The sequence below is a fragment of the Eleutherodactylus coqui genome, chromosome 9 (assembly GCF_035609145.1).
Source record: "Eleutherodactylus coqui strain aEleCoq1 chromosome 9, aEleCoq1.hap1, whole genome shotgun sequence".
NCBI classification, from domain to species: domain Eukaryota; kingdom Metazoa; phylum Chordata; class Amphibia; order Anura; family Eleutherodactylidae; genus Eleutherodactylus; species Eleutherodactylus coqui.
Window position 1 is genome coordinate 163,129,216 of NC_089845.1, and position 12,174 is coordinate 163,141,389.

The 12,174-nt window shown below is 44.6% G+C and overlaps 1 protein-coding gene across 1 annotated transcript in view; it reads left to right on the top strand.

Annotated features, from left to right (window-relative positions):
• The window catches only part of COL22A1 (collagen type XXII alpha 1 chain), a 355,966-nt gene that overhangs the window by 252,960 nt on the left and 90,832 nt on the right, over window positions 1-12,174 (top strand). The window contains exons 36-40 of the mRNA XM_066578764.1: window positions 1,375-1,428; window positions 3,440-3,493; window positions 6,465-6,518; window positions 9,184-9,288; window positions 10,645-10,689. Coding sequence (XP_066434861.1) covers window positions 1,375-1,428; window positions 3,440-3,493; window positions 6,465-6,518; window positions 9,184-9,288; window positions 10,645-10,689 — 312 coding nt within the window. The remainder of the gene's footprint in view (window positions 1-1,374; window positions 1,429-3,439; window positions 3,494-6,464; window positions 6,519-9,183; window positions 9,289-10,644; window positions 10,690-12,174) is intronic.

The following is a 12,174-nucleotide window of genomic DNA, read 5'->3' on the forward strand; positions in this document are numbered from 1 at the left end:
GTGAAATGCTACCTGCTATGATTGACCAACACAGCCCACATGATCAGTTCTGGCCAATCGGATCGCCATGCAGTATCTTAGACTACCAATACACGCTGATATATATTGTGTACATCAGGCATTAGAGAAGCGCCTCGGCCATCTTTCTTTGGCCAGGGTTGCTTTAAGTGGAGTCCTCAGCCATGACCGCCTCGCCGTAATATACTACAGCCCTGCACGCTTTTCGGGAAGGAGCATAGTTGAACATTTGGGTCAGTGTGTACGGTGCATTTAGCTAAAACCACTTGACAAGCTGACACTGCAGAATAGTGAATGAAGCTTCCGGAAGGAGACAAAGATGGTTAAGAAGCTTATACATAGTAAAATGTGCCTAATGCAAATCATTGCTGGTCACTGCCCCTCCATGTGCGGTGGAAGGAGCAGTGGGGGGTGTTGGCTTATTTTACCTGACATACGGATATCGCCAAGTTCAGCTTTGTGGTAATAACTTTTAGCCAAAAGTTCTATTATCATGAACCATTGAAAAGCAATTGAAAGAGCAAATAAACTGCAGCACAGAAGGCCATCATAACATGTTAACTTTTCAGACCCTTTTTGCACATCCACTCGCTTATGTCCGTCTCATCATTTGTGTAATACACTTGCATTAAAAGTTTTGTCACTTTACCACTGTAAATCACGTTTGAAGTGGCTGCCACTAGGGGTCTCCCTTCCAGCTTCTCTGCAATCCACTCTCTGTTGTTAGGTAAAAAGTTTCTGTAGTAATAAGGAAAAAGGATGTTTCCATAGCAACAGGAGGAGGGGCTATCTTCACAGTCAGTTCCTTGCCCCTCCATATGAGATGGAAGCAAAAGTAAAAAGGCAATGACTTTTTCCACCCAATGTGAAAGTAAACGCTTCTACGTTGCTCCAGTTGAGGGAAGTGGTTCTAGTTCTGTCTTCCCTGTGGTGACTGTGGAGAGAGAAAGTCACGCTCACATGACACTGTGGAGCCAACATAGGAGCCACAGTGACCGACTCCATGATACGCGCACCTTTCTTTGTACATCCAACCAGATCTAGTATATTCATTCTTGGCTTGAGGGACCTAAGATGAAGAATCTGCTTACTTGCCATCTATAGAACCTTAATGTTATGAAATAAGAATGAGAAGATTCCTGTCCTCCTCAATTCAAACTAATACAAACTCCTGCTGAAATATTACAAATGTCCGCCTACTAGGATGGTGTAGACGACCTGGCAATGGACTCTCAGGTTCAACTTGTGCGCAATTACTCGTGCTAATAGAAATCCTCATCGCAGTCTGGACAAGCCCAGCATTAGATATGAGATCTTTGTAGCACTGACCACCATTTCTATCTGTATTTAATGCAGGGTCCAAAGGGTCAAGAAGGAGCTACAGGAGAACGTGGACCTAAGGGAGATATGGTGAGTATATCTGAAGATATCCTTCCTGATTACGGTTAAGCTTTGATTACTGGATAGTAAAGAAAACTCTTTGGGAACGCCCTGTGAGGTCCAACACAATAATTAAAAAGGCTGTCCAAAATAAGAAAAACATGGCTGCTTTCTCCAAAAATAGCACCATGCTTGTGTATGGGTTGTGGCTTCTGTTGTATTACAGTTCAGCCCAATGGTGCTGAGCTATGAGCCTGTGACCAGGTGTGGGGCTGCCCAATATGCTCTCCAGTTCTGACATGAATAATGTTTTTATGCTTTAGCAGCCATTGTTCCCTGGTCTGCCTAGTGGACACAGGGAACCCACGATTTAATGGCTGCTAAAATATAAAAACCTAATACTTACCTTGTCTTCTGTTGTTGTTGACATCGGGGGGTCATCTCCCAGCAGGCGCTGCTCTTCCTCTTCTTTCTCCACGAGCCTCGCTGCTCCGGGATCACGCGCATGCGCAGTAGAGAGGTGCCCTCTGACAGGAGTCAGGACAGGCCGCCTCTCCACTGCGCACGCGCAGAATCTCGGAGTTCAGCCAGGACGGACGGGCCGCCCACAGCAAGCACTGCTTGTGACATGCTTGCTGTGGGCGGCCCGTTCGTTCACCTCGGAAGTGCCTGATGGACGGAGCAGAACAGGAAGCGGTCATTTTGACCGCTCCTGCTCTGCTTCTACAAGCCACAGAAAAAGATGCCGGCTGGAGGGGGCATGCCTGGCGATCGGTCCTAGCCAGGCAAGGTGAGTAAAATTTATTTTTTTTAATGTCAGAACCCCTTTAACACTGTGAAGATGAATGGGTACAATCTAATTGGTAATATTTTCCCACCTTGCCGTGAGGATGGCACCAGTGTGAGTACAGTAGACCTGGGTGCATACTGTCACATTCTGGCCTTGTATACCCAATGGCGCATCCGCATCCTGCCAAATGTTCAAGGTGACCTTCTCCATCCAATCACACATCCTACATCGGATCAAGAGAAGGTTTAAGCCTAATTTCATTGCCAAATGTTAGAGTTCTGCTGCTGGAATCTGTTGTAGTACATAGGTTTCCAGCAGCTTAGCGCCACAGGTGGGGTTGATTGAGCTGGCTAAGTATGGATTTCTCCAGCCAGCTAATCCCCCAGGTCTGCTGCTCATATATACCAGCTCCTTTGCTGAAGGCTACTGGATGTTCCCTTGTTTGTTCAGCCTGTTTAAGTGTGAACAGTGTCATGTTCTTGTGTGTCTGTGCAAATGGCTGAACATGAGTTGCCAACGGGTATGTTCAGTGTGTTTAGGTGTATACAGTGTCATGTTCCCGCATGTCTGTGCAGGTTGCCTTACATGTGGTTCGAACTGTGTCTTGCTGTGGATCCTTTATCATCTAGGATTAGGTCGGTCTCCAGGTTCCAGCGCGGGGTTGTCCTTGTCAGGACGATCGCCCCGCATGCAGGCAGGTTTCCTGGGGTTAGTTGTCTCATTAGAGTAGAGACCCATGAGACAACGAGGACCCTTAAGTGGGCTTACGGGCTTAAGTATCTTGGCCAAAATACGAACTAATACCTCGTACATTCTATAGTTATTCCATTTGGCTATGTGTGCAGGTGAGTGTTTTGAGCGCTTGTCAGTCATTGGTTCATGTCTGTCCATGAGTATGGAATCCAGTTCGCAGTTCTACTTTTCTGTCTGAGTTCGCCTGTCAGCGAGTATGAAGTCTGTTTCGCATTTCTGCGGTTCTGTCTGAGTTCGCCTGTCTGGAAGTATGTAGTCCAGTTTGCAGTTTTGTCTGAGTTCACCAGTCTGTGAGTATCAAGTCCATTTTGCAGTTCTGTGTTTCTGTCTGAATTCGCCTGTCAGAGAGTATGAAGTCTGTTTCGCAGTTCGCCAGTTCGTGGGTGTGAAGGACATAACTCCAAGTTCTTCGTTCTGCCATGTTATACTTCCTTTCTATATGTATTGCTATTTTCTCATACATTTCATTGCATTAAACTACACTTTTCTTACAACCAGGGTCCACCAGGTCCTGCAGGTCAACCCGGAGCCAGGGGACTACCGGGGAATGTTGTAAGTATTCTCTAGAATTACAGCACCTCATATATGAGTGCGGCACATAGGATTTCAATTATTGCCTTAGCAATCAATAATCAGATTGCTGAACAGACAGAAAACAATTCATACAGCCAGTTCCATTGCCTTATAAGTAGACTGACAAACATTTACACCAAGGGTGTCAAACTCATGGCCCGGGGGCCGGATATCATCTCTTATCTTCCACCTGTGCATGGTACGACCGCTCCTTGAGTCATGAACAGCGGTTATTGTTATATTATAGACAATAATATAGCAAAAACTACTCTCCATGACTCAAGGAGCGGCCGTACCATGCACAGGTGGAAGATAAGAGATGGTAGTCGGTTGAGTTCGACACACGTGATTTACGCTGAATGGCCCCTTTATTAGAGCCTGCAGCCCTCTCACGATTGGCGCTTCCCGGTATGTAAATTAGAGCCGTGACCCCGGAGCATAAAATCCCATGCAGGGTTTTCGGTGGATCAGTTTCAGTGTGAATCCACATTAGATGGGAAAATGTTTGGCAACAAAAATGAATATATGAACTAAGTGGGAATGCCGTCCCGCAATAATGTAGCCCAAGGTACTGTGGATACGTCTACACATCCTGTACTTAGCAATACATCTCTATAAACACATATTCATGAGCCTATTATATCTGCTATGGATTTCTGCAAAGCCCATGTTATAGAGAATTATAACCCGTCCAGGTTCTAAGCATTAAAAGGTTTTATCACAACCTGGTGAAAATAGAAATAATGTCATATGATAAAAAGAGGACTAGACGAAGGCAAACAGAGAAGGCAATAGCATTGTCCGGTGACAGTCAGAGGAGAATATTGTGACCCAGCAATACAATAGTGCCCCCTTTGGTGACCCTGGAAGGTTATCTTTAGTGCAAATTGTAGGTTTTTCTGTTTAATATGCTCACTCCCTTTGCATGGCAGTAATCTGTGGGGCTACATGAATCATCCTGCTCCCAGCTCTAATTCCTCCCCTCTGATGTTCGGAGGCTCTTAAGGGGAGGAGCGGAGCCAGGAGGATTCATATAGCTCCGCAAGATGCTACTGCGCTCCGCCCGGAGGAAGTAGATCATCTCGCCCGGTGAAGCTTAAGCGTGCGATCGTCCCAACTCTAAATCCACTAGCGCTCCCCTCTATACGCTGTCGGCCCGCACGCTGGGCACATAGCTAAAGCCGGACGAGGGGATATATTAGGCAGCAAATTGAAATTCAGTCATTTCTTGAAGTTGGTGTGTTGGAAGCAGGAAAATTGACAAGTGTCAGGATCTAAGCGACTGTGGCAACTGAAAAATTGTGATGTCTAGACGACTGAGTCAGGGCATCTCCAACAGCAGGTCTTTTGGGGTGTTCCCCCCACACATTACTACATGGTTACTGCTGGTGATGATAGAAAGGTGGCCGATTACATGGGACACTGGTACTATTTGAGACACTACTGGGTGGACAATAACTATTGGGGCCACTAATTGGCGCACAATAACTATTGGGGCCACTACTGAGGGCACTATTACTATTGAGGCTACTAAGGAGGCATAGATGCTATTGCAGTCACTACTAGGTGCACTATTACTATTGGAGCCACTTCTAGGGGCATTAATTCTTGTAAGGCCACTACTGAGGGCAGTATTACTATTGAGGCCACTCCTGGGGGTACTATTACTATTGAGGCCACTCCTTGGGGTACTATTACTATTGGGGCCACTCCTGGGGGTACTATTACTATTGGGGCCACAGTTACTTGTTGCAGCCACTAGAATACTGGAGGTAATGATAAGCCATGCCCTCTAACAACACCCCTCAACCACTTTCTCTTTTACTTTGGCCGGTATTTTTTTGTGACAAAGGTGGCCACCCTAAACATGATAAAGAGATCAAGGTGATGACTTGGCCCCCAAATTCTCAGGTCGTAATCCAACCGAGAAAAACAAGTCCAATCCATGAAGGCTGCAATGGGAATACATGGAGGTTTTTGTATAGCAAGTTGGGCTGTATTGTTGTGTACAATACTCATCCCTCACATGGCTCAGTGACCTTCATCTTCTGTACCGTACTCATCCCTCACATGGCTCAATGACCCCCATCCTCCGTACCGTACTCATCCCTCACATGGCTCAGTGACCTTCATCTTCTGTACCGTACTCATCCCTCACATGGCTCAATGACCCCCATCCTCCGTACCGTACTCATCCCTCACATGGCTCAGTGACCTTCATCTTCTGTACCGTACTCATCCCTCACATGGCTCAATGACCTTCATCTTCTGTACCGTACTCATCCCTCACATGGCTCAATGACCTTCATCTTCTGTACCGTACTCATCCCTCACATGGCTCAATGACCCCCATCCTCCGTACCGTACTCATCCCTCACATGGCTCAATGACCTCCATCTTCCGTACTGTACTCATCCCTCACATGGCTCAATGACCTCCATCTTCCGTACTGTACTCATCCCTCACATGGCTCAATGACCTCCATCTTCCGTACTGTACTCATCCCTCACATGGCTCAATGACCTTCATCTTCTGTACCGTACTCATCCCTCACATGGCTCAATGACCCCCATCCTCCGTACCGTACTCATCCCTCACATGGCTCAATGACCCCCATCTTCCGTACCGTACTCATCCCTCACATGGCTCAATGACCCCCATCTTCCGTACCGTACTCATCCCTCACATGGCTCAATGACCCCCATCCTCCGTACCGTACTCATCCCTCACACGGCTCAATGACCCCCATTTTCCGTACCGTACTCATCCCTCACATGGCTGAATGACCTCCATCTTCCATAGTAGGCACCATGCTATCATCACTGATATACACAAACCTATAAACGCACCACATTTACATTGGATTTGTGTATTTTTAGCCCCCGATTTGAACAATGTGACTGCACCCAATGATCATAATATTAACTTCACGCTTAATTGGTTTTTAAAGGGGATTCCCGGAGACGCCGGCTTACCAGGAAAAGACGGACAGAAGGGCGAAAAGGTGAATGGATCTAATTTTATTTTGCACTGGCTGAAGCAGCACAGGAGGCAGAGACTTCGGGAGCCGCCAGGTTTCCATCTGCACTCCGGCTCCTCGACCTTCTGATATTTCTGCTAAAATTGAAAATGAAAAGTTCACCAAATCTGATGACGCGGCTGAAGCTCCCCATCTGTTTACTAGATAGCGAGAGGCGAACTGGGAATGCAGAGCCTGATGAGTGTATGTGTGAAGAACAGAGAGGGGAAACGGTCTATTTCACGACATATGCCGAGGCCGCTCTACAGTAACTGAGTTGAGTCTTTCAGTTGTTTAAAGACATCTAATCTACTTCTTCTGGTAGACGGTAGACAACCAATATGGCTGCAATCAAATGGGTATTGCAATCTCAGCCAATCGTGACAGAGATGTGAATACCTATCTGTATGTTGTAGTCATCTGGGACTGAGATTATTGAAAGAAAGCCATGGTAGCCATGATGGTCTCCAATGGGAATAACCCTTTAAAGGGGTTTGAGCGGAGAGGACACGGTCAGCGACCCGTGAGGTTACGGCTTATGGCCTTTGGAGTGACTAGTCCCTCGAGCGAGGGTTTCAGTGAAAAGGTAGCGTAATATAGAGAGCTGCAATACAAAGCACCAAGTAATATGAAGGACTATGTCATAGAGAGGACCAAGTGTGGGGATCTTCCACCATCAAGTAGTAAGTGGGGCCACCATGAATCGGTATGCTCACCAGCAAAAACTGTTTGAAGGTCTTTCAGGCCTGCATTAGTTCGAGGATTTCTGTGTTTGTTAGTGTAATGTCTTGCATACAGAATTTAGGGACTATTGAGTCTAAGGATATATATGTGGGATGTCATGGCACAGCAGGTCACCTGACTAGTATAGTTTAAGAAGAAGTGTCATAGCAGAAAGGACCTTGAGGTAAAGTATGGCATCAACAACGTCAAGCGATTCTGGTGTAAGGACTATTTAGATGAGATGTGTCTACCAACAGCCAGCATCCACTGTGAAGGTAACGTTTTGTTGCCAAGGGTTAAATGTTACGTAACACATACTGTTAGTTAATCGATGTAGCAATCATAGGTTTTTATATGTGTCGCCTCCGTCTGTTGCCACCGCGCCATACACACCGCCCGCTGCTTCACTAGTGATCAGGTGGAATCTGTGGGGAACCAGCAACAAGTGCTCAATTTCCCCACAGCACAACCGCAGGAGAAATGAGGAATTACACAGCTCTCAGTGACATCAGCTATCTATGTCATGCATGGAGGTGCTGGGTCCTCCAGAGTGAGATGCTCTTTGTAGCTGCACTCTATGCTGCCTAACAGTTGGGGGTGCTGAATCTGAAATTCAAACCCCCTTTATTAACCCAGAATTCATTAGTATGGTCCTTGATAATGGGTTTACGTAACCAAATTACCCATTTAGAGAGTTATTTAACGCTGTACATTGTGGTCAGACGATGGTTATCAATAATATTATAAGGAATGATCTTTTGGTAATGTTTCTTTTTTTTTTCAATGTTGATCGCAGCATGGAAAAGTTTCACAGAGGGAGGATGCTTCGGCCCTCTACCACGTAATGGCGGAGGGCCAGTGGGTTGCCATGACAACCGGACAGCAGTCAATGGCATCTAGGTCTACCGTGGCTTATCATCCCTGTGATATGTAATAACACGTTGCAGTGAAGATGTTTTGCAATGTATTATCGGAACGATCATAGCATAAGCGGTTCAAGTCTTCTACAGGGACATTAAAAATGTACAAAAAAAAGTGTGGAAAAACATAAATTATAGAAAAAAAAAACCCACTCATTTTTGCATGCTTCCACTCTTTTATTTATTTATTTTTTTTACCAAAACTCACGTTTGGTATCGTTGTATCTGTAATGGCCCGTACAATAAAGTAAACGCCCTTTTTATACTGCAAGGCAAATGCTATTGACAATTTTAAAAAAAACTGAGGCCAAATGCTTTCTTTGTTCATTTTGCTTCCCAAAAATACGCAATGAAAGTGATTAAAAAAGCTGGATGTACCCCAAAATGGTGCCAATATAAACTACAGCTCATCACGCAAATAACAAGCACTCATAGAGCTCCGCGGATGGAAAAATATAAACGTTATGGGACTTTGAATGCAACGAAGGGAAAAAAAATTTCCAAAAGTGGAAAAACCTAAAAAAATATATCATTTTGGTATTGTTTTAATTGTACCAACCGGCAGACAAAATCTATCATGTCGTTTATGCTCTAGGATTGATGCTGTAAAAAAAAAGCAATGGCAGAACAAATGTGTTTTTTTTCTCCCTGCCTCCAAAAATTTAAAAAATACCCAACAATGGTACCAATAAAAACTACACCTCATCACACAAAAAACAAGCCCTCATACGGCCATGGCGACGGAAAAATAAAAAAGTTACTGCTTTTGAAAAGTGGAGGTGAAAATCATTGCGTCCGTAGGTGCAAAATAGGCTCAAGGGTTAAAAGATGAAGGGCTTGATCACACTGGCGGTATTTAATTCCATGGTTTGGCTCCGGATAAGTAGTGCAGCGCGCCGGAGGCTCCGAACAGCGGTGTGAACATGCCCTAACCAAGAGTATGTGGGATTATATGGCTGTAGCTGCATCGCCGACTAATACATATTTTATGCTATTTTTTTTTTAAGGGTGAGTCAGGCAGAGAAGGAAAACTCGGCCCACCAGGCGCACGCGGAGAGGCCGGCTTGGCCGGTTTGCCTGGGCTACCAGGACGAGGCAAGGATGGTGAAAGGGTAAGCTGAAGACTAACCATGATACTGAGGTTCTTCACCAGCTGACGTGTCTTTGGGTATTTGTGTAATGACATTAGTAGGGATGTTAGAGGGACCGTTATCTGCCTCGTTCCTAAATGTTCCTGACTGTAGATGTTCCCGTGATACAACGAATGCTACATTGGTTTTTGGAAGTGCTCATAAAAAAGTGAGGAGTAAAAAAGTTATCGTTCTACACATTCCAGGTTTTTTTGTCATGTAGAAAATAGTTTGTTAGATCTCATAGATGGGCACCATGGTGGCTCAGTGGTTAGCACTGTTGTCCTGCAGTCCTGGGTTCAATTCCAACCAAGGGCAACCTCTAAAGTTTTAAGGAGTGACAGTCTGCATTATAGATTGACATGTTGAGGATTTAGAATCCGCACTGCAGCTCAATCTACTCTGCGGATCTTTCTGCAATGTCTTAAAGTATCCCTTTAGTATTGAGACAAACTTCTATCCCAGAACTAGAGGAGGAGGGGCTATATGACCTACAAGTGTTCTTCTCTGCCGCACCTCCAATCTACCAGTCTGGACTCCATTTTTTTCTGTTCAAAATGGCTGCAGCAATTTTCTGATTACCTAATGTTTACTGTGCATGGCTCTCTGATTGGCTAGTGGTGATCACATGCCTGGCCAATAAGAGAGTAGATATAGCGCACTGGTAGTCTAACACTAGCAATGCACTGTGGTGGATTGGGTAGTCTGAAAATTGCATCGGCCAGCTTGGTTGAACAAAAATTGGACCCTTAATCAGAGGGATAGCAGAGAAGAACTGCTGTTAATATACACCCTCTCTGGTCTAAGGACAGAATTTTGTCCTAAAATCAGAAAACCGTTTAATAAGATTTCTTCAAAGGAGTTATCTAGTTATAAACTATTGATGACATATCCTTTAGGATAGGTTATCAACAGTTGATCGGTGGGGATCCATCAGCAGTTAGCTCCATTCTCTCTGCAGTGGCCAAACTTTGTATTGCAGGCAAAGTTCCCATTAAAATGAATAGCAACTTGGTCTGCAATTCCAAGCCTGGCCAGTACAGTGAGAATGGAGCTGTCTGCTTTCTGACCTAGCCTGAGGATACGCCATCACTAGTTTACAACTGGACAACCCCTTTTAATCTCATCCACAATGTCTGTACTCTAAAACCCTGTTTATTTCCCACATGTAAATCTGCAGTCACGTATGAATATATCCATAGTGTCCCAATTAAGGGAGCAGATATCCATTAGTTGAAACTGAATATTTTTAGTGGCATGGAAGGTATGATGAATCATTTGGATGTTAACAATAATCATTACATTCATGGCCAATTTTAATGTCAATGTCTCATGTAGGGTGAACATGGTGCTTCTGGACCACCAGGGCTATCTGGATCTAAGGTGAGTACCATACTTTACTATCAATGATCATGACTCTAATAGCATCAGTAGTGTTTGCTCAATGTATTGCATATGTATGAATGATTGAGCTTGGTAGATCCTTAAAGGTTTTCTATTGTTTGAGAACACCTTTAACGTGTCATAGTGACATCACTGAATTAAAGGGATGCTGAACTATGAAGCCCTTCAGCTGCAATTGGGTCAGTATGGCTGTTCCTTGCAGAGTTGAGCAGAGAGGTATACAGGCTCATGGAAAGTCTATGGCCTGTACCCAACTCTGCCTCTTGGAGATCAGCCAAACCCCATCTCTCATAGATCAGCTACATAAATCCCGCCTCTCAGAGATAAGGAAAGTAAACCCCACCTTTCAGAGATCAGCTCAATATACCCCGCCTCTAAAACATGAACCATATAAGCCCCACCTCTCAGAAATCAGCTAAGCAAACTCCACCTCTGAGAGATAAGCCATATAAGCCCCGCCTCTTAGAGATCAGTCCAATAAAGCCGATTACAGCACAAGGAGCACCATACTTTGCTGAACACGTCTGCCTCTTTGTCCTAGCATCATCACTATAACATGTCCAAAGGTTTTCTAAAGCGATAGGTTTATTAAGTTTCCTATCGAGTTCTAATAAATTTTAATGGGTTCAAAGTCTCACAGAAAACAAAAGAAAGATTTGGTCTAACTTCCATCTACCGCACTCCTGTGTTACAGCAATTGACGTTTGAGCAGTCAAAGTAGGATCAGTTGGCCACAGATTGGCACCATAGTCTTAGTTGGGCGAGCTGGCATCATTATTGGCGTCTTGATTTGGACATTTGAAAATCATATGAATAGAGTTTCTCCAATGTATCTTATCTCCTGACTGGGTCTTCACACTTCTCAATGACATGTTCTTGAGTTCTGCGATTCTGTCCATCCATCTTATTGCTAGTCTTTTACTTCTTCTTCCTTCAATGGTTCGTTTCAGCATAACTGACTTTCCCATAAGTTGGGTCTTCTCATTTCTATGTTCAGTATACCCCAAAACGTCAGTCTGGTTTTCTGTGCCTGAAATGGAAGATGGCAACAAATTAAGAAAAGGGCGCTCCACAGTGCAGAGGGGGGCCAAATAATAGCCAAAGTAAAGAAGTAGGAAAGTTAGTACCTCTAGACGTTGTGCTGTGACACAACATAAAAGAGCTGTCCAGGAGTAGATTCTGGCTGAAGAGAAGTCCTGACGCCACGTATGGAGGACGCGGGATGTAGCGAAGAAATAGTTTTATTACTAGAAGACAGGAGGCAACGCGTTTCTGTGCCGACACCTTCGTCTGGCTGTTGTACAAGGAAATACAAGATACAGACAGATTAAAAGGCCCGCGGTTCTAGCGGGTGACGCCAGTGGGTCACATGATTGTTAACAGCGAGCACTACCAACACTTATTATAGAGATAAAAGAACCCATAAACATGAATAATATTACTATATTAAAAGAAGGCGAAACT